This window comes from Dothidotthia symphoricarpi (genome assembly GCF_010015815.1).
Source record: "Dothidotthia symphoricarpi CBS 119687 unplaced genomic scaffold P153scaffold_11, whole genome shotgun sequence".
Classification (NCBI taxonomy): Eukaryota; Fungi; Ascomycota; class Dothideomycetes; order Pleosporales; family Dothidotthiaceae; genus Dothidotthia; species Dothidotthia symphoricarpi.
Window position 1 is genome coordinate 693,322 of NW_022985018.1, and position 26,594 is coordinate 719,915.

The window sequence follows — 26,594 nt, forward strand, 5'->3', positions numbered from 1 at the left end:
GTTTCTCATAGGTGAAAAGCGAGACAGAAATCGAGAGGGCCATACCCTGCAACTTGATCTACCAATCATGACCGCGTGGCTGCTCATGTGACCAATGACTTCTCAAGGTGTGGTGGCTTAGCGACTGCGTCTCACTTGTCCACCTCCCGCCTTAAGCCAAATGTGTACACAGAGAGTATGCGGTGATCGTTTCTCAATCGGGACTCAAGTGGCAACATTGCTGGAGAGAACGAGTGCACAACGATATAAGTGGAACGGCGAAAATGAATATTGTGATGACTGAACATGTTGTGGTGATTGTTGCTGCTGGAGAAGGTCATGAAACGGGAGTGCTGAGAGAGAAAGAAAAGGTAGATGCAGAAAAAGAGTTACACACATCTAGCCAGTTAACGTTGAAAAACTCACTTTCACTGAAAGATTCGTTCGGGTCTATGGTTGCGTTGCACCTCAATCTACGCACGATCAGGCAGGATCCTGAAATCGACAAATCTCTCCGTCGCGTTGTAGTAGCGATCGTAAAAAACGAGCTTCACCGTGTCGCCGCCCGACCTCTTAGCATAAAACTTGAAACGATACGTAGTCTTCATCTCCGGCTCGTTATCATCCTTGCTAATGCCTTGATTCCAGGGAGTCAAGTCATCATCACGCGCGAATTCCTTTGGATCGCCTTTCTCGTAATCATACATGAAGATGGACTACGTCGGTGGTTTTAGCGCGCTGTCAACTTATCTCAGTATGTATAAGACTTACCCCACTCGTGTAGCACCAGTCGATGTCGAGGCACTCCTCAGCCTATGGTCATGTCAGCTTTGCTCCTCCATCCACTTACATCCCGGCGGATGCCTGGATATCACGGAACTGGGTCTGCTTACCTGGATAAGGTACGAACACTTTTCCCAGATACGTGTGCGGACGACATGATGTCTTGTTGGATCTAGCTCCTTGCTTTTAGGTTTGATACCGTCCGCCGACTTGTTGCCTACTGTCATCTGAGTTCGAGACTTGTCGGTCGAAAATTCCAATATCTTAGACATAAGTTCAGACACTCCTTCCACCTTAAGACCGCGTGAGTAGCAGTCAATAAGGTTTCGGCCAACCAGCGCAGTTGCATGTGCATCTCCATTCACTATCCCTTCCACGGTCACTTTCTTCGCAAGGTTCCAACTAGATGGTCCTCCAGTGAGTGTCCCTTTCGAATACATGCCATTGCGCTCTGCGGCGGCGATTTCGAATGACGAAAAGATGCGGAAATGTATCATGGCACTAACATCATCTTTCAGATGAGCCACCCACGTGAACTCGCCCTGTCGACTGGGATCTTTAGTTATTTCGTCTGCGCCTGTATCCAAAGCCGGGCCTTTGACAGATCCCACGTCTTGATGATTGTCCACGAGCCAAGGTCCAAGTGCCATCGTATCAAGGCTGAACTCCTTGTCATCGAGTTCGTGAGCCAAGTCTGCAGGTGCTTGCCACATACTCCCTCGGTGCATCATGTTGTCTAGCTCACCAAGAATTCCACCATGGCTATCGTTGGATTGGTATGGTCGTGCATCCCACCATCTACCAGTGAGTTCCTCAATATTCACTGTCTCCAGGACTTTTTGTTTATCGCTGTTGATAACCCTTATTTCCGGTGGATATGTGTCCACTGCACTGTCGATAGCTTGGTCTACGTATGTCGTGAGAGATACCGTTCCGACGACAGGTCCAGCGCACGCATCGTAAATTCGTTCCCGAAACGCCAGAAAGACGTGGTTACTGAATTTCGAACGATATACCGATGTAGGCGCAAGGAGAAGCTTCGAAGTTTCGTTAGAAACGAAGGGGTTGTTGCAATTCTTCTCAGCAATTCTCCCGCCTTCTGGGAAGCCAACGAGGGGAGTATCGTGGAGAAAACCAAAGGGATTCATGAAATAAGCGATGAGGCTGTCACGGTCGGTGTCGTCTCTGCAAGCGAAACTGATGCATAGACTTAGAATGCCTGTTTGATCGTAGCAATTCACTGTCGGCTTGCTCTCGGCATATCGTAAGTCGAAAAGATCCTTCGTCTTTGGGCTTGCAGTTCCGTTTAACACGGTCCAGATTCGAAGAAACTTGTTGAGTTCGAATAAGCGTCCTGCGCCGCTAGTGAAAGCATATCCTCCGCCGGATCGATCGTAAACAAACCCGCTGTTGAAAACACGATTTGTCACAGCCTCTAGATATGGTTTGTTTGCGTCGTCCCTTGACCGTATGTTATTTGGACCCAAGGCAAAGCGGAGAAGGTCGACAGGAATTCCTTCATAGCGGAGAAACTTGGGAAGCGCGGGGCAGATTGCATATAACTCAATTGGAACCAACTGATCCCGCAAGTCGAATTCCCGCTGGTAAGAACCTCCGATTTTGATAATAAAGCCGATGTTATACACAAAAGCCCAAGGCTCTTCGGCTTTGCGTGATGGAGATACCAACGATTTGAGATCGATGTCCTTGAAGTCGCATGATAACAAGTTTTCGTCTGAACCCTTCAGAGTAGAGTACGCTGCGGATGTTGCGACAGCGATTCTTCGCCTGTCACGATGCTCCTCGGATCTTGTAGTCCATAGTTCGACACTGATGTCGTAAAGCCATTGCAATCTCTCTGGAAATCCCTCACCATGAGCCGGCGACTCATGCTTGAGGTCCAGAACATCAGAACCAATATAGACCGAGAAACCAAGACCCTGACTTTGACCCAAGGCATTGATAACAGAAACTTTGGTCCCTCTTTGATGATCCCAGAGGTCAGGGCCATAGTCCTCAAAACTGGGTGTACAACCCCGTTCGTTTACTGCTGGATAAAGTACTGGACCTAGCAGCCGTACCTTACGTACGCCCCACTGTGCCGTTGAGAGGGCCATTGGCGGCGGAGGGCGGGATAAGAAAAACGAGAACTCTAGATCAAGTTGGGAAATGTGAGACGAAAAAACAGTGTGAAAAGATCAAGCCGTGTTTACATCGATCGGTGACTAGGTATATATATACCTCGTGATCTCTATTCCTAGTCATCGATCTGGTTCGTAGCTATCAAGGTCCGTTCGTCCCAAGATACCCATATAGGCTTGTTGGCAACGCACATATTAGATATTGCAGCGTACCAGTCGACGTATTTAGACTGTAGTGGCGTGGAGCTAGATATATTTGGGCCGGGAGAGGCTGGTATCAATGTGCTTGAATATGTCTAAGTATTTGTTTGGGAGGAGGCTACACAGATTGGGCAAAAAGACCGACCGAGGCCGCTGTACATTGCTTTCGAATCATGCACGAGAACCCGATGTGATGTGGCCAGTTGTGGAAAACCCTAGCATAGAAAGATCCAGACTGCATATATCAGCTCGTGAGTAGTCGCCCAGAAGCTGAGCGGGGTAAGATTCGGTGGTACTTCGGATGTATTGCGGGGTGGTGTCTCCAAATCCCTTGTGAGTCTCGATCTGACACAGCTGAGATGTACGGCTGAATGCACTAGCTCATTGCTGCAGAAACAGATTTGTTGAGATCTTGTGAGATTATTTGTATTGTACATGATGATAGGGTGCACGATTCATCATCGCTCTGGACCCTGTGGTCCAATCATCTACCTCCTTTCAAGAGTTTCCTTTGCGCCCTGCTTTATCGACTGCGCAGCATTTACGACGGCATCGCGGCCGGGGCCGAAGTGAGCTCCGAACCTGTCCTACATCACGATATTAGCTGGGTTCTGCACTACAGACGGGAATTGTTATATACCTGCTCAGAACCAGTACCCTTGGCTGCCAACAACCTAACCCTCTGCTGACCATCGTAGCCAAGACCGTGGTTTGACTTTCCTCCACTCAAAAAGCTCTCGACCGCCTTCGTGACCTTCTGTGTGTCGAGGACTCCAACCTTTGGGTGAGAGAAGTGTGATGCGTAACGGTCCTGCTCAGCGCCCTCGCCCTTTGCAAGAGCAGCCTGCTTCAATTTGTCGAGGCCCTTGTTGCCAACCTCCTTCAGCTTGTCGGTGCTTGCGCCAAAGTGTGCGCCATAGCGATCTTGCTCGGCGCCGGAGCCAGATTGTGAGGTAACGTCGAGGTTGACGGGGTGTGTGGCGGCCGCGCTCTTCTCGTTGCTGCTGAAGAAACCCATTGTGAAGTGTGTAGGGTATTGAATATAGGGAGCTAGAGTTCAATGTGGTGGATGATCAATGGCGAGTTGAATGTGAACTTGGAAAGAGGTTGGGAGGACAACTTTATGTCGTCGAAGCGAGGAATGACGTAATTGCAAACGGCACATATGTGTTCGGCCCAGTGCCACCAGCCGTCGCATGAGTTTCTTGCTTTTCATGTGAGAGTTCTAGGTGGTAGAAAATAATTTCCTATCCTTAAGACGTGTGCGTCCAAAACGACAAGGGATGGGCCGCTGTAGGTAGTTGTCTACTCACATGGCTTTCGTCGCCAATTGGTCCCCGTGATTTCTTTGCATGACTGGAATTTGCATGGTGGTCTCTTATAGCTATCACGATCTTCATTCGTTTGTTACATATTACGGCCTGCTGTACTTCAATGTCTTCTTGCTATCCCTCGTAGTGTCCGCTTCGTCAGGATGACACACCCAGGCCCTTGGCAGGCCCCACTAAACGCGTCACGTCTTCGCGACTTGCTCGTTAACGTATCCTCGGCATCGTCGAAGTCAGCTTGAGCCTTGATACCGATCTTGTCCGGATCGCAAATCTCTGGTCGTTTACGTTTGACAGCCAATACTTGTTCGATGTTAAAGACCTACCGCTCTTTACATGCTGAGAGTAGCTCATGCACTGAGCTGTGGGTTAGGGGAATGTACTTAGCCACAATGTCAGTAAATTTCAGCAAGAGATAGCAACACCATGTGGCTCCTCCTACCTTGAACTGGTTAATATTTTTTTGATCTCGCGACCCTGCATCGCGATGAATACACTGTAGTTGTACTCACCGTCCAAGGACGAAGCACGCGTATCACTTTTCGAATGAGACGATACCTTCTGGAAAACTTGGCGTATAATTTGCGCATTCTGTTCAGCCAGTTCGAAGATTCGCGAAGCACAGTATGACCATTGCTTTTGACATGGCTCGTGTCCTTAGGAGTGAAGCGTTGAACGATGCCAATAGCAAAGTTAATGGACTTCATTGGTAGTATTCGACGACTAGTCTATTCAATACAACAGTCTTATTCCTGCGTTCTTCTTTCCTCCCCGTTGATGTTCATTTTCCTCATCTTTGCCAGCAAGTTGCCCGCCTCTGGGCCAAGCTTCTTGCTCGGTCTGTTGTGTGTATTATACGGCTCCCACCTCTTTCCTGATGCGTCTGCCAATCTTTCCATGGCGATATCTTTTTTGTGGCCGATTTGGGCATCGGCAAGTCGTTCACCCAACTCCTCCATCTGGTGCGCTTGTCGATGGGAATTCGTAGTGGATGTCATGAAGTATTGTTTCGAAATTGCAGACCTACTCCCAAATGTCTCTGAGGTGTGCGTAATCGGGGTTCCTGTTTAGATGGTATGTTGAATACTAATGGTGTGAATTGAGAAGTTGACAAACAAAAGGCAAGGGTACTGTGAAGAGTCACAATGATGGCGGTGAGACACTTATGTAAGTATTGTCGTGCGGGTTGATTGCGTGTGAATGGATCCGAGTTGTGAGGCTGGCAAACAGTCTCACAAGGATACCTATTCACTGGTCGGCTTGACGGTGATGCATCGCCTGAAGTACTGAAAGGCACCTGGACTGATAAAACCATGCTCACTGTACCTGCTACCCATCTCGTACTATACTCAACCAACATCCAACAGTGTTACTCGGGCTTCCATTACAGAACTCACCTTCTTCCAACAGTGTCAAGCAACCAACCTACAGCAAACGCGACTCCTTGGACACGCCAGCCAGTCACTGTACGTATCCTGGACCGTACCTATCATCATTTATACCTCAACTTCGACTTCCATATCCACTCACATTACCATGGGCTCGACGACACAGAGCTCTGATACTCTTTTCGAGTTCGGTTCATCATCATCGAACTACGACGAATCCGACTCAGAATCCCAAGTCGACTCGACTGGAACGCTGGTACATCAGCGGTCTCATATGCTTCCTAAAATCGGTGGCTTCTCACTTCAGAACGCAATGCGGCCATCATACACATCACTGGAACAAGCTTACAGCTTCCCAAATCCCGACGGAGGAAATCTCCCTGGGCGAGACGACCAAGGTAGCTCTTACGTTCAGTATCGTTTTGGAACTCCTAGAGAAGAAGAAGAGCGTCTTCGGGGAGAGTCTGATCGAGCGAGTGCACGAGTCTCAAGTCAAAACTCAGGTCTCCAAGCCTCATTTGCACACATGCAGCAAATTATCGCAGAAGGCAATGCGTGGAATGTAACGGAAGCGCCTCTTGGCCAAGGATCATTAAGCAACGATAGAACTGCTGACCTAGACCACGAAGCAGAGCTGTTAGGTCCTTACCATCATACGTCCTCGCGTCTGCGCGATGATGTGACGAATGAGGATTACCAAAGTCATCGAGGGCGTCGTGATATCATGGCATTTGATCCCGCCTATCACGTCCGTCGATACCTTTCTGAACCAGAAGGTAGCGAAGTTGGAGATCAACTAGAACAAGAGCGGGAGGGTGCATTTCAAAACACTTTGCCAAGTTCTAATATCCGTCCAGATAAGACAATATCACCAAGTCTTCAGCCCCTTTTTCCCTCTAACCGGTGGTCAGAGTCGGAATATGGAATGAGCAACTCCAATGCAAATACTCTACACCGCTATAATGATCGCAACTTCGATCTCCAACCCATGCCAGACTTCGCGACGAGCGCCTCCAGCTCAGACTATCACACAAATCCTGGTCATTCTCGAAATCGAGGCTCGCCAGGGGAGTCAAAACAAGCTCGACACCATAGAAGATCTAGCTGGCGCGACAACTTGACAGACCAAGTACCGATGGAGGGAGATCAGACTGCGACCTCGGACGTCCGCCAACAGTATGGAACAGGGAGCTCGACGCGAGGCTACCTTTCCGGTGTTTTTGTCACTTTCTTACCTGGCCCAGCAAACGAGCAGGAAGACATAACGAAGAAGAGTCTGTTGAGGCGTATCGTATGCGCCTAGAAGTCAATCTGAGGTTCGAGCGGGGTTGATATAGACTCCTGGAAATGCTTGACAACGATGTTAAATCAGCAGTATTCGATGGAAAACACGTCGAGTAGCGTCTTCTACATAGTTTCTAGGCGTTTGAACTTGTGATTGATACTGATCAGACTACTACCGCGCTGGAATCAGGTTTTAGTGTTGGAAACGCTACAAACTTATCGAGATTATAGCAAGTTTCCTGAACGTGTTGTTCAATATATGGATTTGTGCTTCCATGGAGAGACTTGAGTTAAACACTAGGAACATACCTTTGGGTTTTGATGAACATGCTGTGGAGAGTGAGAGACTGTATTTTATTATTCAGTTTTCATCGGCAGTAGTCATGATATCCTGCTGAGTATAAATGTTGTCCTCACCGAAGAACTATTTACACTATGTATCTTTCGAAGTGATGCGAGCTTTTTGGTTGAGGAGTTCTGCGTCGATATCTTTACCTTCAACACATACCAGCGGATTTACACGTAACATATCTATGTGGCATATATAATTAAGCTATCACGCTTATGGGTTCTCGTTCCTCAGCCTTCGAAATGAACGACTAAATTAATTGAAATTGGGATTGTTAAAGAAGATCATTATTACTCGCCTTTGAAAGATGTAACAAGACATCGACTGGTCAACCCTGTAGTCTCTATCTGACTTACAACGTGAGGAAGCAGTCGTTCCTGGTCGACAAGGCTTATCTCCAGTTTCCTTTTCAACATTACACTCTTGAATGCTTACACAACTGTAGCAAAGAACCTATATCATGCAACAAAGTATTATATCCCTTTACCTTCACCTTTACTTCAAAGCGACAGCAGCTAACAGCAGAACGCCAAGCCCACGTGTGTGGGTGATTACAGGTAGGATCTATATAATCCTTCGTGCCCCCTCTCTTTCTTTCTTACTCCAGACACGTCACTCAGCACCTCCATTCCAAGCTCTACCCGCAGCAACATCCCCGCTTCCACGCAGCTATGAACCCACTCGCTGCTCCGTATCAAGCCCCCTTCCAGGACGTACCAGAATACCAACTTTCCTCTCATGACCATGCTAGAACCAACTCGGCACACTCAACTGCGGGGACAAACCTGCAAGCTGATTCCAGTTGTGCAAGTTCTGTCGCCTCAGCCCAGTCCACTTCTCGGACCGACATATCAACTCTGCATGCTTCAGATATCCATCGGTGCCCACCACTCGGCATGATGACACGGTATCACTACGACGAGAGCGGAAAGCTGATTGGCTCCACTAATGGTCCTGAGAATGGAAGAGACATCGTCGCCACTTTCCTCGCACAGCACAGGGTGCCGCAACCTGGATCTTCTGTCTTCGATGGATACGTAGATGATGGGAACATACATGGAGCATACAGTCAGCAGTATAACGCTTACGATAACGATCAAGTGTACTTGCCTCCATACTGTTGGTCAAGCGGAGGCGTGTTGCCGCCAAGATATGAAACCCCTCCACATCCATACCAGGCGAACCCATTCAGCCACACGAACCTGCCTATGTACTCAGAACACCGTTTCCCATATCCCGATCCGGACAGTATCCGCCACTTCCACACCCTGCACAGTTTTTTACCTCACCTGCAACCGGAACGTAAGCTCGGCGCTCTCGACGGCCCGACCATTGATATCGTCGAACAACACTCAGGTACTATCTATATACAAAACGTACCCAAGAAAATGCTCGTGCTCTTCCTCGGCCGCCAAACAGTCAACAAATTCCTCCGGACCATCGAGCGTGTGGATAACGTGAACTGGCGAGGCGGTCCCACACGTCAGGAATTACGTTTACCACGTGGTTGTGCTAGTAGCAGCGCCCTAGAAATCCTGATCGTATGGATGAGGCGGGCGTGCCAGCACCAGACGATGGGCGATATGAAGCAGTTCCTTGTGCCAGTCAATCTCTTTGCAGCATGTTCGCTTGGAAGTACACTGGAATTGTTCGGTTTGCGCAAAGATGCGTTGCGCGTGGAGATGTTTATCGGGAAGAACCACTTCCAACGTCCGATCTTCGCAGTCGAGATGAAAGCTTTGTGGAGTTGTCTTGGCGAGACGAGCAGGTACACATATGGAGCTATCAAAGTGCTGGGTCAGCGATTCCGGGCATATGAGAATGGGACAGAGAAAAAGCTGTTGCGTGATTTCGATCAGATCCTCGAGTTGCTGGAGGCGTTTCCCCTGCTTGGGGCTCGTGTGCGTGATGGATGCTTGAATGAAAGATATGCACCGACGTTTGGTACGAAATGGTTCAGCAAGATTTCAGACGGTGTGTAGTTCATAGAGTTTCGGGTCAGTATAGCAGAGCGTAGGTATTGATATTAAGTAGTACAAGAAGAATATTGCTGATGATGTTCAGCTCAGTGTTACCCGTAACGATCTGGCGCCAAGGAATGAATGAGGACGATTAGGGAGGACCTTTTTGCCGCAGTGAATACAACAACATTTTGAGGTTGGTTGCTGCATGGCCTAGATACTAATCGGTAGAATGTTTTGATTCTCTCTGTGGTATGACGAATGAAAGACTCCCATACCAACTTTTGCGTAGTATGTCCGCCAAGCGTTTGCCATGCGTCGGGTGTGCGTGGCAGACGAACGCAAAGAAAACCAAAGTGTTTGATCAGTGAATGAGGTCGTCTTGGTTCGGCCAACGCTACATTAACCATGTCGTTCGGTCAGTCACCCCTTTCCCGTATTCGCAAATTCACCCGTCGGAGCCACGATATGCTTCTTCACACTGTTGACGGTCTGTTTGCAAGGCATATCTCATGCCCCACAACACAACCCCCGCCACCATCGTTCAAAGTATCGCACTTCCTTCAAAAGCACAATCTACCATCATCATTTGTCCACTGAGCGATTTCGTAATGCCTACTAGCGACAAGAATCGCAGCAAGAAGTCCGGCTCTGGCAGCCACTACCAATACACCCACACCTCCACTCGGGACGATCACAACATTCACTGTCCCCCCACCCCTCTCGTACAACGTAATTCCCTCGCCGCCCCCATCCCACTTTGGAATGACGCCACCTTCGCACTCCCGACTTCTCTCGCACCCAGCCCATCGCGTCAACAACCTTGTCTACCTGGTTTCCCAGGATTGCACACTATGGTGACTAATGCATGTCCAGACCAACAACATGTGAATTTCCAAAACGATCTGTCGAATGTAACCGGGAGGGATATGGATACAGGGTTTAATCGGCAACCGCGCCGAGGAGAGCCGCGACGGCCGCCGAGGCTGGAGAAGGAAGGAGTTTTCGTCGGGCGGGTGGAGGAGCGTGATGAGAGAATTCCAAGGGAGCAGAAGAGGAGAAGGGAGTTCAAGCCGTTCGTTGACATGCCAGAAGAGGGCAGTGCTCGGAAGAAGAAGGACGTTGATGTTGAGAAGAGACCTGCGCTAGGAAGTAAGGATGTGAACCAGAAGCTTAACCCGCCGGCTTTGCTGACTCGAAAATCTTGTACTCTCGACCCGAGTAACAGCATTGGGAAGAGCGGAGCTACGCAGCAGGTTTCTGATCCGGAAGATATGCCTGGTCCGGCATCTCATAGCAAACCATCGGTCATGATGTCCGACGTACGGAAAAGAAGGCGGGAAGCAGATTTCGACCGTTCGCTCCCATCAGCCAAAGAAACTATTCGAATGTCCATACACATCGAGGAACCAGCTCCCTTGACCATCCAAAAAACGCAAATCCCTACTGACCTCCAACCACTATCCCCCACCATCCAACACTTGCGAAAGCTACGCGCAGAGGATCAAGAATTTCGACTCGCGAAGTTATGGGCAGAGGAGCAAGAGACAAATCTAGCAGAAGACGGGACCGTGCCGCACCTCCGAACCCACAACCCACTTGAAAAAGAGACGAAGAACGTTGATTCTGACCCACGCCGAAAACCTCTTGATGAAACTGAAAGCGACGCGAGCTCCGTCTCGGAGATGACCCGCCTGACCAGTGCGTTGGAGGATTGGTGTGTATTCCAGAACCTGACTTCTCTATCATCCGACTCTCCTGGTCTTACCTATACCTCGTTCGAGAGGAAGAGTGCCGTACCCAATAGTCTAAATCTGAAGGCAAGCAAGTCTGCGAAAAAAAGCGCGAGGAGAGGTGCGACGAAGTCTGTAGAGTCATTCTCGACGGCTGCTTCAGAACATTTTGAGAGGTTGGGGACACCGACGGGGAGTGAGACGGAGATTAACGGGGCAAGGAAGAAGTGGTATCGAGGATTTCGAAAGTAGGGAGGTCGTTAGATGATGTTGAGTGGAAAGGTTTGAGCACTGATGCTGCATAGCGCTGTCAGCAGGTCATGATAAGCGTTTTCACTACCAGATTACTTACGTTTTCAAGAGAAAGTGAAAGCTTACAGTGTGTCTTGAGAAGTGTCGGGATGGTTCAATACAACAGTGTATTCACGTCTGATCCCAATCTCAACATCATTCATAGGTAAACATGGAGACGTCCAATTTGACTCTGACATTAAGTGGCAGCTTACATACCATCATGTATAATCCAAGTTACCTTGCAAAAAGGGACACTGCGCTCTAAGCCTGGCGGGAATTGATCGACATAATAGGTACGCATTGCCGAAGTGAAAGTGAAAAACCTCATGCGGGACGGAACAATGTGATGCCACGCGACTTGGCAACCACCGCGCCTCTTACCAGTACTGTTGTGGACTGCGTACGGTAGTAGCACAGCCAGTTCGCCATGGCAGCCAGCGATCTCCAGAGAGAACTGCTGCAAATGCAACTCCACCCTCACATCGCTCAGCAGGCCAGCCACCGTGCGCGCTCCGTATCCGGACAGGATCCATTTCAGTTCGGAATTCAGACTGGCGAGATCTCTCTCCAGCAGCTTCTCACCCTACCAAATCACGAACGGAAGGCGATTATCGAGCAGGGACTCTTCATCGATATCTATCTTGGCAACACTCGGGTATACAAGCGGACGTCCAAGACCCTACTCTTCGCCTTCTGCTCCGACATTGGACGATTTTTAGAGCCGCTGTCGGATCGGTTCATCGTTCGATTACCGCACGGGCTTAGCAATAGCCTTACGGTGAAGCTGGCAGTGCTGTACATGGAGCAATATTTGCTCAATCACAAAGTCCGGAGCGCGCCGTGGAAGATCAGACGTGATATCGCTCCATACGTCTGTCTTGCGGAGCTTTTTGCATTCATCGGTATGGCGGAAGCATCTCGAAAACTCGAGACTGCGATACTTCGGCGTTTTCGCGAGGTCCCGCTTCGAATCGAACAGATACGTGCTATCTGGGGTCGCGAGGATGGTCTGCATCCGTCAAGGTACGCCAAGATCATGGCTGACAATGTCTTCACCTTCCTCTGTGTTCCCAAGATGGAGTTCTTTGCCAAGGAGCACGACATCGAACCGGCAGAATCGTACGAGAAGGAGGTAAAGCGAAAGCTAGAATGTCTGGCAAAGACTTACCCGCAGTCCACGAGGTCAGTCTCTGCATATTTTATGGCCACGCTCAGAACTTCTGAATCCTGTCATGTTGGTAAGCTGAGCATTTCTGCTTTCGACCAGCATGTTTCGTTGCCCCGTATGCTCATCATTGCACAGTACTGACAACGACGTAGGCGCGCGATCGATTCCGCGTGGCGCGATACAAGCCTTCTTGAGCGTGTGTTAGATGCTCCAGCCAACGTGTTGTTGAAGCAGTTGGTGTGGACAGCCAACACCTTGTCGACAGCAACGCCTCGGGACCCCGCAGAATGGATCGAGATTGCAGTCATGATGGGGAGGGTAGCATCGCATCCCCACCCCACAACGATCAGAAAGATTGTGTTAAGAGAAAGGACTGACTTGGAAAGTGACGAGGAGACTGAGCTAGGCACGTGGGGATTAATGGGGTATGGAGAAAAAAGGAAAGGAAGAGTGGGATGCTGAGGAGAGCTACTTGGTAGATACGTAGCTCGCAGGTGTTCTACGTCTCGGTTAGTATTTGAGATACGGACGCATATTGGTATATGTGGGGTAAGTTTAGAAAGAGGGATTTTGTAGTGCTTGAAACCCAGCAGGGTATTTGAATGAAACGTCCATCAAACCTCGAACCATGCTGGAAACAATCCTAGATGGGATAAAAGAATCGAGAGCATAGGTTCAGAAATCTTGTCGCCTCCAAGATACCATAAGTTTGTCGAAAAGGACAACGGAATGCGGCATACACTCCTCCAAGCGTGGTGTAAAGGAGGGAATTGAGACATGAGACGAAGTTCACTCGCTAACTCCGCCAAGGCCGGACGGAATACCGGAATACCCATGACGTACCCCCCGCGGGTCCACTCGCACCTGCGTCCACCACCATCGCGTCCTAGCTAGGCATACCCACTGGTTTCTCCGCGCGACTATGATTTTTCCCACCATGCTTCCTCGAAAATGTCTACATCCTCTGCGCCTCTCACGCCCGCGCAAACGCATGCCCTATTTGATATCCTGATCCACCACCAACTGTACTCTGAAATCGAAGCGTTCAAGTACCCCTCCACTATCGACCAATATGGCTACCCGTTCAAGAAGGCGGATGGCGTGCAAAGCACCAGTCCGATGCTGCAGAACATGCACAACAAGTTCGCCCTTACCAACCCGGCGCTGAAGAAGATGGGGCCCGATTTCTGGCAGGACAGGGTCAGGGTGATTGTGGCGAAGCTGGCAGAGGCCGAGCTGAGCGAGAGCTATGACAAGGGCGCTATTGGGTCGCGGAAGGCGCTGGCGACGGCTGCGAGCAGTATCGCCGAGTACATTGCGCGAGGCATGTTGGGAGGATATCCAGTAGCACCCAAGAAGGAGGGGAAGATGGAATACGACACCAGCAAGCCCGAAGACGTCATGCAGGCATGGGACGACTGTGTGCGCGGTTTCATATACGGCGACCTACTCCATGAAATGTGCGAGAAAGTAAAGACAACGGACAAGTTGGAGGAGCATACGAGCGTTGTCCAGGCGGCGCATGAGTATATTCTGCTGAAGTGAGTGCTGTCCGTATTCACGAGCGACGCCGTCTGACAAATGTAGTGTCGCATCGTTTCTCCACCACATTTTCATCATGTCTCCCGACGGCCAGTACCTGGTCCGCCTTCTCGAAAACGTGCACCGTCTGATACCTTACTACATGATCAAGCAGACGCTGCGTGTGGGCAACGCGGCCTCCATGATCAACGGCATGGTCAAGCTCATACTGGCGAAGCTATCCGTCACTGCCATGACCAACTGGATAGGCCTCACAAACAACTCCAACGATGGCATGAACTTGTTGCAGCAAATCATATCGACAATCCTAGCCTGGGACACCGCCGAATTCACGAAAAGAGCACAAAAGCTTGAATCTGCGCGTGATGCACCAAATAAGAAAGTTCTCAAAACCGTCAAGGAGTTCGTTTATGCGTCGAGGGATAAGCACGAGGCTGCTCGCAACATGTCCATCCAGGAGTCCAAATCCATAGTTGCCATCATCCTACAGTCCGCCGACAAACCGATCGATGCTGAATCCTTATCTGAACCCCAGCACGACGTGGCCATGGAGTACTACAGCACCTACCTTTCCATCCGCGACCGAGAAGAGATAACAAAGGTCGTTTGCAAGTCACAGCCCGACGTATTGACCTCCGCTGTTCGTGAAGCTGTCACAGCCATGGACCCTGTGTAAGTATGATCGACTCTAACAAATACGCAACCGAACTGACCCGAACACAGAATCCGCGCGATACACAATGCCGTCGATCTGTCTGGGACCGTAACAGATTTCGAAAACTTTCTCACCGATCTCATCAAGGTCTCCAAGCCTAAGAAAAAGTCCAGCACCAAAGCCAGCGACAACTCATCCACACCAGGTAGCGTCCTCGATACGGAAGCCAGCGACGCCCCCACAGTAGAAGACTTCGTCCAGCTTCTCCGCAAACACGCCCCTTCAATGCACAAATTCATCCACCAAGTCACCAAAAACGCGCCAGACCTCGCAAACGACTACCTAACATACGCCCAAACCATGTTCTCAGAATTCCGAGTGGACGACAAGGCAAAACTCGCAGAGGAAAAAGGCGAAGGCGGCGCAGGCAACATGACCGGACCACTACACTCCCTATTCTCCACTCTATCACAGGAGAAACAAGACGATCTGAAAAAACTGTTAGACCAACATGAGCAACATCTCGCACAGCTCAAGAAAACCTCCCAAGAACGTCTTGAATCCATCATGGAATCAACAGCCGCCTCTAAACCTTCTTCCGCTGGCACAACACACGGCCCGGGCATGTACCTCTCGCGCTGGAACTCGCTCCTCGACTCGACGCTCATCACACCCGCGACGGTCCATGGTCCTGTACGGCGGGGCTGGGAGGTCAAGGGCGAGTTAGATGGTAAAGGGCTGAAGACTACAAGTTCCTTGGTTGGGAACAAGAAGGCGCAGAGTAAAGATCAGAGTCAGGTGGTGATGGCGGATGGGACGGGTGATGCGCTGGATCGAAAGGAGAGGAAGAGGGACGCTATGGAGGAGGATCAGATGGTACGGGTCTGGGAGGGGATGAGAGATGGGTGGGTGGGCGTTTGTCGCGGGTTGGAGGTCATGGGGGACTAAGTTTTTAGAGGGGGGGTGTTTGGTTGTGTCTCGGTTTAGTGATGTAATGTACCTTTGATGACTTTTGAACTTTTGGCTTGGAACGTGTTGTGGAGCGTCGGAATTGGATCGTGGGTTTACTGGGATCATGGTGAATGTATATATATATGCGAAGGGCAGTAAAACCAAGATTTGAAAATAGCTCACTACGAGCCAACGATTGGCGATTTCACCAGTGGCACAAGAGCAAAGCATCGACCGACGATAAGACGTTTGACACACACTTGATCGTTATGAAGGTTGTCCAAGAAAGTTCATGATTGGGTATTCTGCACCACAACGTCTCAGGACAGCATTGCATATAACGAACTACGCCGTCAAGCCTACCGCCCTGGAAACAACTCAATACTTCTACGTTCCCTTCCCGCGAGACCCCAAGATCACTTCTTCTTACCCTTCGTCTTATCCACGACATCCACCCAATTTGGCCTCACGCCGCGCTTCTCCAGCGCCTTCAAAATGGCATCCTTCTGCGGCCCCTGAACCATCACTTCCATGATTGGATTCTTCGGACTAGAGCCTTGTAGCTTATCAACGCTTGTGCTCCCCGCGCACGTCTTCCGCAGCTCATCGGCAAGCGGCTGCGGTGCGATGTGATACGGCTCCAGCCCATGGACCTTGGACACCATCTTATTGCCACTGCGCGTCTCGAGCGTGATCGTGATTTTCGGTGGGGCACCAGCCTTTGGCTTCGTGTCGGCGATGTCAGCGTCGTTGCGGAGAATCGCATGAAATGGCGATGTCGCAGCGACCATGCGTTCGGCGAGGGCGTCTCTTGGCATGGTCCCCGAGGACAGTGCGGCATTGTCTGCTGCTGATGAACCGAGGAGGGCGTCGGCGAGCTGGGGATTGATGTTGATGAGGCGCCTGTTTTTTGCGTTGACCAAGTTCTCTGCTTCAACGTACGCGATAAGGATCTGCTTCAGCTCAGCAGGCGTGTACATGCCTCGTGGGTCGGCCTTGGAAGCATGGAAAATGGGCGCTAGCTTCTCCTTTGGCCGCAGTAATGAGACGAGCTTTAATTTCTGACCAACAGAGGATTCGTTACTCGATGGCGCACCTGATTTACCACTTGCGCTGGCAGTTGGGGCGTCTTTCTTTGGTAACCGGTATGGTACGAATTGTTCAATTTGCCGATCTTTGAAGTCAATGTCAAGGATAACCACCTCATGCCCGTCACGATCTTTGCACCTGACCATCTTTTGCTTGTCCAGTGACTTGACAAATTTCTTGAGGTTCTTCCAGCTTGTTTTCTTGATCTGTAATGAGGCTGTTCGCGCGGGTGTGTAGGTGGGGAGGAAAGGCTGAACGAGTTGCGACATGACGAGTGACTGCGAAAGCGGGAAATCGAGACCGTAGGAGGGGTGGTTCTTGTTCTCGTTCATGTGCTGCCGTACTCCATAGAGGAAGGCGTTGTGAAAAGCCTCATCGATCTCTGCGACTTGTTAGCACACGCCTGTACAATCGTGAATGAGCAGTGCATACCCTTCGTAGTCAGTTCCTTGTCGTCGATCACATCGATAAAGTCCTTGTTCGCTTGCGCGTCTTCTCCCTCGACGCCCTGCGCCAACTCTGCTTGTGATCGCTCAGTTGGACCAGCATCAAGCGCAATGCCACCTTCTTCCTCTTCTGCGTCAAGGTCCAACGCGCCCGTCCGTTCGGCCAAGTTTGCCTCATCTTCCTTCTCATCATCCCAACCCTCGATAATGGCGGGAGGGTTGCTGCCAGGCTTGCTGGTGGAGCTCCACGACCAAAGCTCGTCGCCAGCCCAGTGGAATGTCGACACGGCGTGTCCCTTCATCCCTTGTGTCTTTTCCAGCGCGCTCACATCGATCTCGCAGGTGCCGACTGCCATGGGTACGGTGGGTGCCTCGAGGCTCGCGATGGCTACAATGGCACCTTTAGTGGCTCTCTTTGGGAACGGTGGGCCTCGTTGCAGGCCAGGGGTCATGAGGTCGGCGCCGCCTTGCAGCTTCTCGACGACGAAGAGGGGCGTGTAGAGGAGGGGCACGATGCGCGGGTTGTACCAGAGCGTGTAGACTGTGGGGTACATCTTGTCCCAGACCTTGACCCACAGTATCCTCTGCTCGTTGCCTGTTCCTTCATGGCTGCCCACATATATTGTTCCCGACACCTGCTTGAGGTCTGGCCCTGCCGTGGTCGTGAAGCGCGCGGACTGGGCATTCTCGGGGAGGAGCGACTTTCTCAGAGCTGTGAGGCCTGCTGCTGCCGCTGTCTTGTCCTCGGGGTCGGCGCTAGCATCGACTGGGACCTCGATGGCGAAGTCTGAGATGATCTGGTCGGCGGTCCGGCGGCGGTCGCTGGACTTGAGTGGCGAGAGAGGCTTGATCTGGTTATGTCAGCTTGGGTGTGGCAGACGGCAGCAAAATGCATACAGTGGGCTTCTTTTTGAACATGGCGACGATGTGTTCTGGAATACTTTGCTGTCGATCTGCAAGCTGTCGAGCTCTGTTTATCGACTGTTTGGCGGGGATGACTTCGGCGGGGCAGGCGCGCTAGCTGGCTGCAGCTGCCCTCTTACCCTTTTCCTCTTCGAGGCATGAGTCGATTTCACTCATCCTGAGCCTTTGCATGTCTGTCACATCTGTCACATCTGTCGTGTCTGTCGTATCTGTTGTGTCGCGGCTCGTGGGCTCGACGACTCCCGGAACTCTGGGAGCAGGGACCCACGGGCATTCCATCAACAATCAGCCTCGGACATCATGAGACATTGATATGCCGACAAGGAATGCGAACGCCACACCTCGATTTCCTAGGATAAAAATCGGCGAACATCCCTGGAAGCCGAGTTGAGTCGTGGAACGATGTGTCGTCATATCCACACGTTATGAGCCTCGGTATTGCTATGCATCGTTTAGGAGGTGAGAACTTTGTGTACCATACGCTCATACTATGTGCGTCCAGTAAGTCTGGATTTTCGTTGCTTTTGCAACATTACTGCTAACCTCAACTGCCGTCGCGCTACCGATGTTTCTTTTGACACGCTGTACATCCCCCGGGTTTCCACGACCTTGGAACGCTTAGCTGCCTATGTTTAGCGTCCGCTGTACAACTTAGTCGCGCCAAGACACCAGAAAATCTCGACTTCAGCCGTCTGTACATACCGATCCGTGACTTCCGCTCACCCCACGGACGAATTCGTTGTTAAACATGGCTTTTACGTTACGCAATCGGCATCCAGTCATTGCGACGGACATGGCCGCTGACAAACATTGGAGACCCGTTGGCACCGTTCGTGTATTGACACCACGCAGGGCTTGCCGGACCGGGTTTTTAGCCACAACATGCTAGGCTATGAGTGGTGCAATATTACCTTGACTCGATACCGCCATGCCTCGATGAGAAAAGCGTCATTGATATTCGCCTGGTGAGTCGTCCCATGCTTCTAAAGCCTCGCGTCCACAACGGTTGTAAAATCCGGAGAGCGGAGAATACGAGGCGCCCCGTATGTTCGTGCTCACTCTCCATTCTCCTTGCGCCTCCTTGTCGCTCTTCCTCATACGCTTCCCCTTCTCCGCCTGCCATGCGGTGAGTGTGGATACCAATCTTCAGATCCTTCTTAGGCCAGGGTGACATCACGCTTCCTCGGGCCACTCGAGTGCAACTTCAAAATCGGTATCCGCGAAACAACATGAGCCCTCTTCCCGCTCCCAGCATAATGGCGCGCGCAAAGGCGGTTGAGAAGCCCACCAACCGTACTGAACTTGTACTAGAGGCCTGGTCCATGGGTTATCTTGTTGGGTCGCTTGTTATCATGGCTTTCATCACGTTGGCGAACATGCGACGAGGCGTTCTTCTACACAAGTTGATCTTACTCGAAGTGAGTCTGCTTAGTCATTGACCCGTCTCCTACCTAACACGGCAACAGCTCATCCTCGGTATCTGGCAAGGGTTTTGGGTCTTCTTCGATAGTCCGATCTTCACCTGGTGGTTGTCTGTCGCAGCGATAGCACTCAACATCTCGTGGTCGCTACACAACGTCATTGCCTGGATGAAGATTAGGCCCTTTCTCTCCAAAAGAGTCAGTTACATCTTCATCGGCACTGTTATCCTGGCACAGCCATATTGGATTTTGGAGATTTACGCAAACTTCGCCTACTTCCACGGCGTCAACACCATCTTTCTGAAGACACGGCCATGGGAAGCATTGTGTCGCGATCCCTGGTGGGTTCTCACGACTGTCTATCTGTTCTGGATCATCAAGACCCAGTATGAGATGACGCTGAAGGAAATCGTTCGAATTTCGCCGCGCTTCACAATCATGCTCGTCGCCATGGGTTTGAGCATTGTCTTCGTTATTCTGGACATACTCTCTGTAACAGGCGCGTTGAATCTCCCTGGTCCAACTGGCATAAACCCGTTCTGGAAGTTGGCCTTCGTCTTCAAATGTCTGACGGACTCTGTGGTACTGGACGACTTCAAGATGGCCCTTGACCGATTAAGGGCATTTAAGATCAGCCGATTGGGTAGCTTCTCTGGTGACATGAGCGATAGTCGTAACCGCAATAACGGCGATTTGGTAGCGACATGGGAAGAGGTGGAGCGAGAATCCCATACCCGCACACTTCACCAGGTTAGAAGTCCGGATGGAGACTATATCCACTCAAGCAACTATCCCTTCAAGCCGAAGCGATCACGAAACGTTCACAAAGACTCCGGTGTTTCGCCAGACCATGTCTCCTTCCACTCGTCGAGTGGCAGCATTGCCCCCGAGGATATCGTTCCCAGCGCTCTTGTGGACCAACCTATGCGAACCTTGGAAAGTGCACACTACGCGCAGTCGAAGAATCAACACCATTTCATTGACAATATGGATTCGCGAACGAACCGAAATTCCCTAAATAGAATCGCAGAGAATGATTATGCTGAGGCGTTAAGAGAGGTCAATACTCGAAGAAGTGGTTCGTCTGGTCGTCCTGCCCCAGGCTGAACGTTTTGTTCTTCTGGTTCCCGTCAACACTTACCACGCACGACTCGAGGGGCACTGTAGACGCGTACCTACATGGGTAGTCACTTTGAAGATGTCCATGCACGGGTACATTCGCAAATGAAGCGCGATGCACCACACCACTGGACGATGTTTCCGATACTACGTCCTCGTCATTGTCGGCTGTATGCCTCGTACCACTTCGCGGGTCGCTCCATCCAACTCGACTCTTCAGGGGCCGTCGATGAACAGAGACCCTGCAAGATATGCAGTGCAGCACCATTTTCTCCAGAGGACGAAAGTGAGACGAAGCAGCCCTGTCGGCTCCTGCGACGCCATGATTACCGATTGATGATTCGGTACGTCTGCGCAGATAGGGCAAAAAAAAACCGTATACCTATTTTTATGGTATGGGCATTGTATAGACAATTAATGCTATTACTACCAGTCACGTTATGTAAACACACGCACACAGTCAATGCTTCCTCTCTCCATGAGAACAAAAGTCTTCCTTGCCAAGCGCTTTCAATCTTGAATCGCCTCATTCTATTAGCATCAACGAATCTAAGTCATTGTTTAACCGCCACGGCCTACGTTATTGAAAGATGCAACTGTTGAGGAAACAGAGAAGGATTTGTTGGAGGCGCGGCGAACAGGCATCACAATCCTATCTTCCATCCGCTAATTAATGAAAACACAACGCATCTTGCGATAACGGTAACATCGGTATAGACAACTCTCACGTACCGTTACCTTACAACACTTTGAAACACATGCATCCCCGCGTCGATCGTTCCCCAGCCCCGCTTCTTCTTTGTCGCTGAAACAACGTCCTTGAGATCAACCGCGAACGCGACGACTTTCGCTATTGTAGCGTGTTTCGAGCAAACTTCTCGAGAAACATGCATTGAAAAACGCGTCACGCTGTCTTGGCAAGTATGTGGGTCGACCGTTCCATCACTGTGAGGCTGAAGTGTGGGGGAACCATATTGCAAGAACATATAAACAATCGAGCAATGGACTTTAGTTTGGATATCCAGAGCGGGTTTCTGTTCATTCTCTCCTTTCGTGACTTCGTTGAAGACTTCCTTTCGTTTTGATCTGAGATCATCATTCATTCTTTCGCTTTCAATACTTTGTAACCGTCATCATGGTTCTCACCAAATCTCTCGTTCTTGCTTTCCTGGCTTCGACTGCGGCCGCTGCTGGTGTCACCGGCACGGCGGTCGGCTTTGCGGCGAAGACTACTGGCGGAGGTGATGCAGAACGTGAGTTCATTGGCAACATCTCCATTTTGGACCGTCCTCTAACCAATGACTAGCCGTCTATCCCACCACTATCGAGGAGTTGACCACCTACCTTACCGATTCTGAGGCGCGCGTCATCATCTTGAACAAGGAATTCAACTACATCGGCAGCGAAGGCGAAACCACCGAAAATGGCTGCCGCCCGGACTCCAACACCTGCCCCGATGACGGCGGCCAGGATGCCATCAACGGCGCCGACTGGGTACGAACGCCTCTCAGAGCCCGATAAAACTCCAAGCAGAGAAACTAATATCCGCCAGTGCACAAACAGTGATTACCCCCTCGATACCAGCGTAACCTACGACAACGCAGCCATCACGCCAATCAACCTTGGTTCCAACAAGTCCATTGTCGGCGAAGGCACCGCGGGTGTCATCCGCGGCAAAGGCCTCCGCATCGCCAACGACGCGCAAAACATCATCATCCAAAACATCCACATCACCGAGCTCAACCCGCAGTACATCTGGGGCGGCGACGCCATCACGCTCGCGGGCACAGATCTCGTCTGGATCGACCACGTCAAGACGTCGCTCATCGGCCGCCAGCACATTGTCACGGGCTACTCGCCCAGCGGCAGCGTGACGATTTCAAACTGCGAGATTGACGGAAATACAAGCTGGAGCGCCAGCTGCGATAACCACCACTACTGGGCCATCCTGTTCCTCGGCACAGACGACAAGATCACCATGCAGGGCAACTACATCCACCACACGTCCGGGCGCTCGCCCAAGATCGGCGGTACAGACTCCGGCACCTTGCTCCACGCTGTGAACAACTACTGGTACGACAACACCGGCCATGCGTTTGCCATCAGTGAGAACGGACGTGTGCTTGCCGAGGGCAATGTGTTCGAGTCTGTTACCACGCCGGTTGAGAGTGGTACGGAGTATTTGTTCGCCGCGCTGACGGCGAGTGCCAATGCGGTTTGCGAGGACCCGCTGGGATATGTTTGCCAGGTCAATCAGCTTACCAGCAGTGGTGATTGGGCGGGCTCTGGGTCGGACTTTCTCGATGGGTTCAGCGGGGAGGGTGTTGAGGCTGTGGCTGCGAGCACCGTGGCTGCTAGTGTCAAGAGCAATGCTGGTGTGGGAAAGTTGTAAGTGGGCTGGGGATTCGAGCTGGTGCGACGTAGTTTGTGTTTTGGGGTGTTTGTGGTGTTGGGTAAGAGGTGGAGAGGTGGAAAGTGGGCTTGGAAGTGGCTTGGTAGTTAGTTTTGGGAGAATGGTGAAGACGGATTGGGAAATTTTATTACTTCACCGATTGGATACCTGAGCAACAGCTCGTCTTACAAAGTTCCACCAGCAAGCCATTGTAACTTCCCTCGTTTGATTGCAGTAGCAACTTCGACGGGACGTAACAACGCCATACCACAGCGTTACACCTATTTTCTTGTTACTGTTCACCCCATTAGGGCTTCCAAGTCATAAGCAGTAAGTATCGTTAATCTTCAATATTAGTGATTGCCGGCTTTTCACTAAAATTGTTAGCGTCGCACCAGTTGCTTCGACGGTTGCTGTGGATCTGATGTTGTACGCGTCTGTCATATGTAGAACTCTGTGTTACTGACAGCCTCGCACAGTATCAGCCGTAGTAGATCGTAGGGTCTTCGTGTCGCTGATATGGACGGTGGGAAAAGCTTATCTAGGCAAGGTATGTGTGTATGTTCTGCATCTATAACGTCATAACATCCAAAATTGTCAGGCGCTTGCTGCGGCGGGCTGGAGGTTGGGAGAGAGCGGGGGAGTGTAGTACCGCAAAACTGGGTTCACGCAGCTCACACTAGCTAGCATTGGGGACGATCGACGAATAATGATCCGCTGGAGCAGTGGCGCACTGTGGCTAAGTCGATGTGTACCACTTGTGAGGTCTCGCTTCGCTTCTTTCCCCTGCACCGAGTTACTGAATTCATACAGTAGCGCTCAATGGGAATGCAGGGTTCCGCTGAAATATCAATAAAGTGCATGTCGATCACCATGCACGACGATCAGGTGCTCATGATTTTGCCTTCTCTGAGTCGCGCTTTCATCTATCAGTGCTGCGTGGTATCCTTGAGATGACAGACGTCATTTCCATACTTTCCGTCTCACGCCTTCTGTATATACAGCACCTTCCACCGTGAAGCGTACCACCTTCTCGTAGTATAAATCCACCGGTCCTCTTCAGCATTGTCCACCCTTTTCTTTTTCGACAAACTCTATTCCCGTCAGCTATAAACAGCGACTACCTCGCAGATTTACTTCTACAGCCCCAGCAACTCAACCATGAAGCTCTACACCTTGGTTCTCGCAGGTCTCACGGCACTCACAGCGGCGCAGGACCAGTACTACGATGTACAGTCCTCGGGTTTCCGGCTCATCCTCAAGTCTGCCAATGAAACGCTCAATGGGTACGCCATGACATCGATTCCATACCTACCTGACTAACATGCCCCAGCACCGCCCTCGGAGCCTGCCATCAAGGCGCCGCGATCGAAGGTCTCTGCCGCACAGATGTGACTCTAGACGACCCCGCCACCTCATACACAACCTTCTACCACAACGTCTCGTCGGCCCAAAACTACAGCTCCAACGCCTTCGACACCGACGGCATACTCAGCTGGGTCCTGAGCGCCAACAACGGCGCCCTCCTCGTCCCTTCAGCCATGAGTCTGTCCGAGAATGTAGGCACGAACATTGCGATCCCGATCTTCATGCCTGGATGGGACAAGTACGACCTCGTTGCCTTTGAGGAGACCGGCAGCATGTACATCAGCGTCTACCAGAACGACACTGTGTCGCCTCCAACGTACTACAGCCCGACGCTCAAGCTCAAGAACTGGTACGTCTGTGTGACAAGCTACTCGTACACGTACGAGACGCTCGTCTTCAAGATTGGTGTCCAAGGCGTGCCGCAGAATCCGTCGTGTACCAAGGTGGACGTCGAGCGTGTTTGGGTCTGAGGTACGGCAAAGTGAAAGGATGGCCCGTGGAATAATGGACGTGCGGAGGTGGGCTTAATGGGAGCGGAGGAAAAGTTTTAGCATTGTTAGTCCTGTTAGCGAGCGTTGAGGTTCTGATTCAAAAAAGCAACTCCATTATTCCTCATAAACTTCTCACCTTTTGCTTCTGATTGTTTGGTTCATTGGGCACGGTTATTCGCGCCATCTAAAACCTACAACGTTTTCGGTACCGACGTGATGGCTCTCGGCTGATGGAGGAGACTACATGTCGTATTCGTTTGGGGAGAGGGCCGGGTGCAAAGGAGCTCGAGCGCGTTTGCGGCTACATTCCATAGTCGTCGGTTCGATGCTCGTATTGACACCATGCCAAGCGAACACGAACGCGTCGCGCGGTCTCGTTTTGTCGTCTTTCACTCTACACCTCGCTTCCTTCCAAATCTTGTCTATGCGACAGCATTATTGCAACTTTTGGTAAATGTGGCGCCGCTAGGTCCTCTGGAGTTGTGGAAGCGGTCGAGACTACGTCGAGAGGTACTCGTATAAGTTTGCATTCGGCATTACTTTACGACGACCACCTGGAGGGCTTAAATGCAAAGAGGCTTTCTCTTCGCCAGGACTGGTCTCGGCTTAAGGCCCGATTTGTAGCTATCTTTTAGCTGGTTCTATTCGACGTGTTCGACTTCATCTGCGCTTGTTCGAGTTCAAGCCACACACATATCTGTTCAGCCAACACTGACTTTGATTCTGCTACAGTCGATGACATCGCTTTGTTATGCCCAAATATCGTTGCATTCGGCGTGTATTTCCCGTTTCTGTAGAACATAATCGAACTGGGATATGGTCAAACATGATACATAGTCACTCTAGCTGTTGTCCAGCTCCCAACAAGTCATCTATATCTCGATGTGTATGCCAATTCATTGCTGTTGGGATTGAACATTTGCCACTTCTTTGAGAAGAAAGGAAGAGAAATCATAAGACAACATCGGGCAATCATTAAACAGCACATGCTTGTTCCACACGCTCTGCGTGTCCGTCCACAAACATTATATGATCAAGCAGGCAACGATCTATGTGCGGCATCTGATGCCTTCACGCAAATTCCGCAATCAAATTCATACCACATAAAATGACGGCTCCTCGCTCTCTCATGCCCCATCTCATCATCCTATCATCCCACGGTTCAGAACAACAGGTAACGCCTTCAGTCCCCAGAATTCCAACAACTCTACTCTTTCTCTCAATCCGCAAGTCTCAGAACTCGAAATGAGCAGCAACAACCAGAACCAGAACCAGGGCGGCAAGCATCCTATGGACAAGAGTGATTCGTCTAGAATCCAGTCTACTCAGGTAAGTAGTGGCGGAGACGTCCTGGCGTGAGGTCAAATGCTGACGCGGTGTAGGCTCAGGGAGGCAAGGACACTGGAAAGGATGCGTTTGCTGCAAGGGCGCAGTCTGCAGGTGATAAGAATGCGAACTCGGGTGCGGCTTCGAAGCAGGGAGGCGATGTGGAGAAGAAGTAGGGAGGTTGAACGGAGTTGAGAAAAGGATGATGGAGGAAGATTTGTGAACAGAAGACTAGCTGCCTTAGAAAATTGCGAAAACAAC

At 50.8% G+C, this 26,594-nt stretch overlaps 12 protein-coding genes across 12 annotated transcripts; 9 read left to right on the forward strand and 3 right to left on the reverse strand.

Annotated features, from left to right (window-relative positions):
• Window positions 1–452: 452 nt before the first annotated feature.
• On the reverse strand, window positions 453–2,879 carry P153DRAFT_386151 (uncharacterized protein; the record flags this gene model as incomplete). The annotated part of the gene is made up of 3 exons (XM_033670500.1): window positions 453–695; window positions 751–792; window positions 873–2,879. 3 exons carry the CDS (start codon window positions 2,877–2,879, stop codon window positions 453–455), a joined length of 2,292 nt encoding a protein of 763 aa, XP_033523340.1.
• A 713-nt stretch (window positions 2,880–3,592) lies between these two features.
• Window positions 3,593–4,122, reverse strand: P153DRAFT_357439 (uncharacterized protein; the record flags this gene model as incomplete). The annotated part of the gene is made up of 2 exons (XM_033666731.1): window positions 3,593–3,691; window positions 3,745–4,122. The coding sequence occupies 2 exons, from the start codon at window positions 4,120–4,122 to the stop codon at window positions 3,593–3,595; spliced, it is 477 nt and encodes a 158-aa protein (XP_033523341.1).
• Window positions 4,123–5,968: 1,846 nt separating this feature from the next.
• Window positions 5,969–7,123, forward strand: P153DRAFT_386153 (uncharacterized protein; the record flags this gene model as incomplete). Its single annotated transcript, XM_033670501.1, has 1 exon — window positions 5,969–7,123. One exon carries the CDS (start codon window positions 5,969–5,971, stop codon window positions 7,121–7,123), a length of 1,155 nt encoding a protein of 384 aa, XP_033523342.1.
• A 1,524-nt stretch (window positions 7,124–8,647) lies between these two features.
• On the forward strand, window positions 8,648–9,454 carry P153DRAFT_367253 (uncharacterized protein). The gene has a single exon (XM_033668225.1). The coding sequence runs from the start codon at window positions 8,662–8,664 to the stop codon at window positions 9,433–9,435; it is 774 nt and encodes a 257-aa protein (XP_033523343.1). The 5' UTR covers window positions 8,648–8,661; the 3' UTR covers window positions 9,436–9,454.
• A 57-nt stretch (window positions 9,455–9,511) lies between these two features.
• P153DRAFT_367254 (uncharacterized protein) lies at window positions 9,512–11,577 on the forward strand. The gene is made up of 2 exons (XM_033668226.1): window positions 9,512–11,444; window positions 11,526–11,577. Exon 1 carries the CDS (start codon window positions 9,927–9,929, stop codon window positions 11,397–11,399), a length of 1,473 nt encoding a protein of 490 aa, XP_033523344.1. The 5' UTR covers window positions 9,512–9,926; the 3' UTR covers window positions 11,400–11,444; window positions 11,526–11,577.
• A 291-nt stretch (window positions 11,578–11,868) lies between these two features.
• Window positions 11,869–13,071, forward strand: P153DRAFT_376285 (uncharacterized protein; the record flags this gene model as incomplete). Its single annotated transcript, XM_033669647.1, has 3 exons — window positions 11,869–11,871; window positions 11,968–12,623; window positions 12,762–13,071. 3 exons carry the CDS (start codon window positions 11,869–11,871, stop codon window positions 13,069–13,071), a joined length of 969 nt encoding a protein of 322 aa, XP_033523345.1.
• Window positions 13,072–13,483: 412 nt separating this feature from the next.
• P153DRAFT_341335 (uncharacterized protein) lies at window positions 13,484–15,980 on the forward strand. Its single transcript, XM_033665918.1, has 3 exons — window positions 13,484–14,150; window positions 14,197–14,823; window positions 14,875–15,980. Exons 1-3 carry the CDS (start codon window positions 13,561–13,563, stop codon window positions 15,752–15,754), a joined length of 2,097 nt encoding a protein of 698 aa, XP_033523346.1. The 5' UTR covers window positions 13,484–13,560; the 3' UTR covers window positions 15,755–15,980.
• Window positions 15,981–15,991: 11 nt separating this feature from the next.
• On the reverse strand, window positions 15,992–18,454 carry P153DRAFT_397168 (RNA binding protein-like protein Ligatin/Tma64). Its single transcript, XM_033671538.1, has 3 exons — window positions 18,190–18,454; window positions 17,279–18,143; window positions 15,992–17,228 (listed from the first exon to the last, which is right to left on the reverse strand). Exons 1-3 carry the CDS (start codon window positions 18,208–18,210, stop codon window positions 16,174–16,176), a joined length of 1,941 nt encoding a protein of 646 aa, XP_033523347.1. The 5' UTR covers window positions 18,211–18,454; the 3' UTR covers window positions 15,992–16,173.
• Window positions 18,455–19,472: 1,018 nt separating this feature from the next.
• P153DRAFT_376288 (uncharacterized protein) lies at window positions 19,473–20,744 on the forward strand (the record flags this gene model as incomplete). The annotated part of the gene is made up of 2 exons (XM_033669648.1): window positions 19,473–19,634; window positions 19,683–20,744. 2 exons carry the CDS (start codon window positions 19,473–19,475, stop codon window positions 20,742–20,744), a joined length of 1,224 nt encoding a protein of 407 aa, XP_033523348.1.
• Window positions 20,745–21,891: 1,147 nt separating this feature from the next.
• On the forward strand, window positions 21,892–23,148 carry P153DRAFT_292252 (polysaccharide lyase family 1 protein; the record flags this gene model as incomplete). The annotated part of the gene is made up of 3 exons (XM_033663829.1): window positions 21,892–22,009; window positions 22,063–22,250; window positions 22,309–23,148. The coding sequence occupies 3 exons, from the start codon at window positions 21,892–21,894 to the stop codon at window positions 23,146–23,148; spliced, it is 1,146 nt and encodes a 381-aa protein (XP_033523349.1).
• An 895-nt stretch (window positions 23,149–24,043) lies between these two features.
• P153DRAFT_367259 (uncharacterized protein) lies at window positions 24,044–25,248 on the forward strand. Its single transcript, XM_033668227.1, has 2 exons — window positions 24,044–24,434; window positions 24,482–25,248. The coding sequence occupies exons 1-2, from the start codon at window positions 24,310–24,312 to the stop codon at window positions 24,984–24,986; spliced, it is 630 nt and encodes a 209-aa protein (XP_033523350.1). The 5' UTR covers window positions 24,044–24,309; the 3' UTR covers window positions 24,987–25,248.
• A 1,004-nt stretch (window positions 25,249–26,252) lies between these two features.
• Window positions 26,253–26,509, forward strand: P153DRAFT_386162 (uncharacterized protein; the record flags this gene model as incomplete). Its single annotated transcript, XM_033670502.1, has 2 exons — window positions 26,253–26,336; window positions 26,390–26,509. The coding sequence occupies 2 exons, from the start codon at window positions 26,253–26,255 to the stop codon at window positions 26,507–26,509; spliced, it is 204 nt and encodes a 67-aa protein (XP_033523351.1).
• Between the last annotated feature and the right edge of the window lie 85 nt (window positions 26,510–26,594).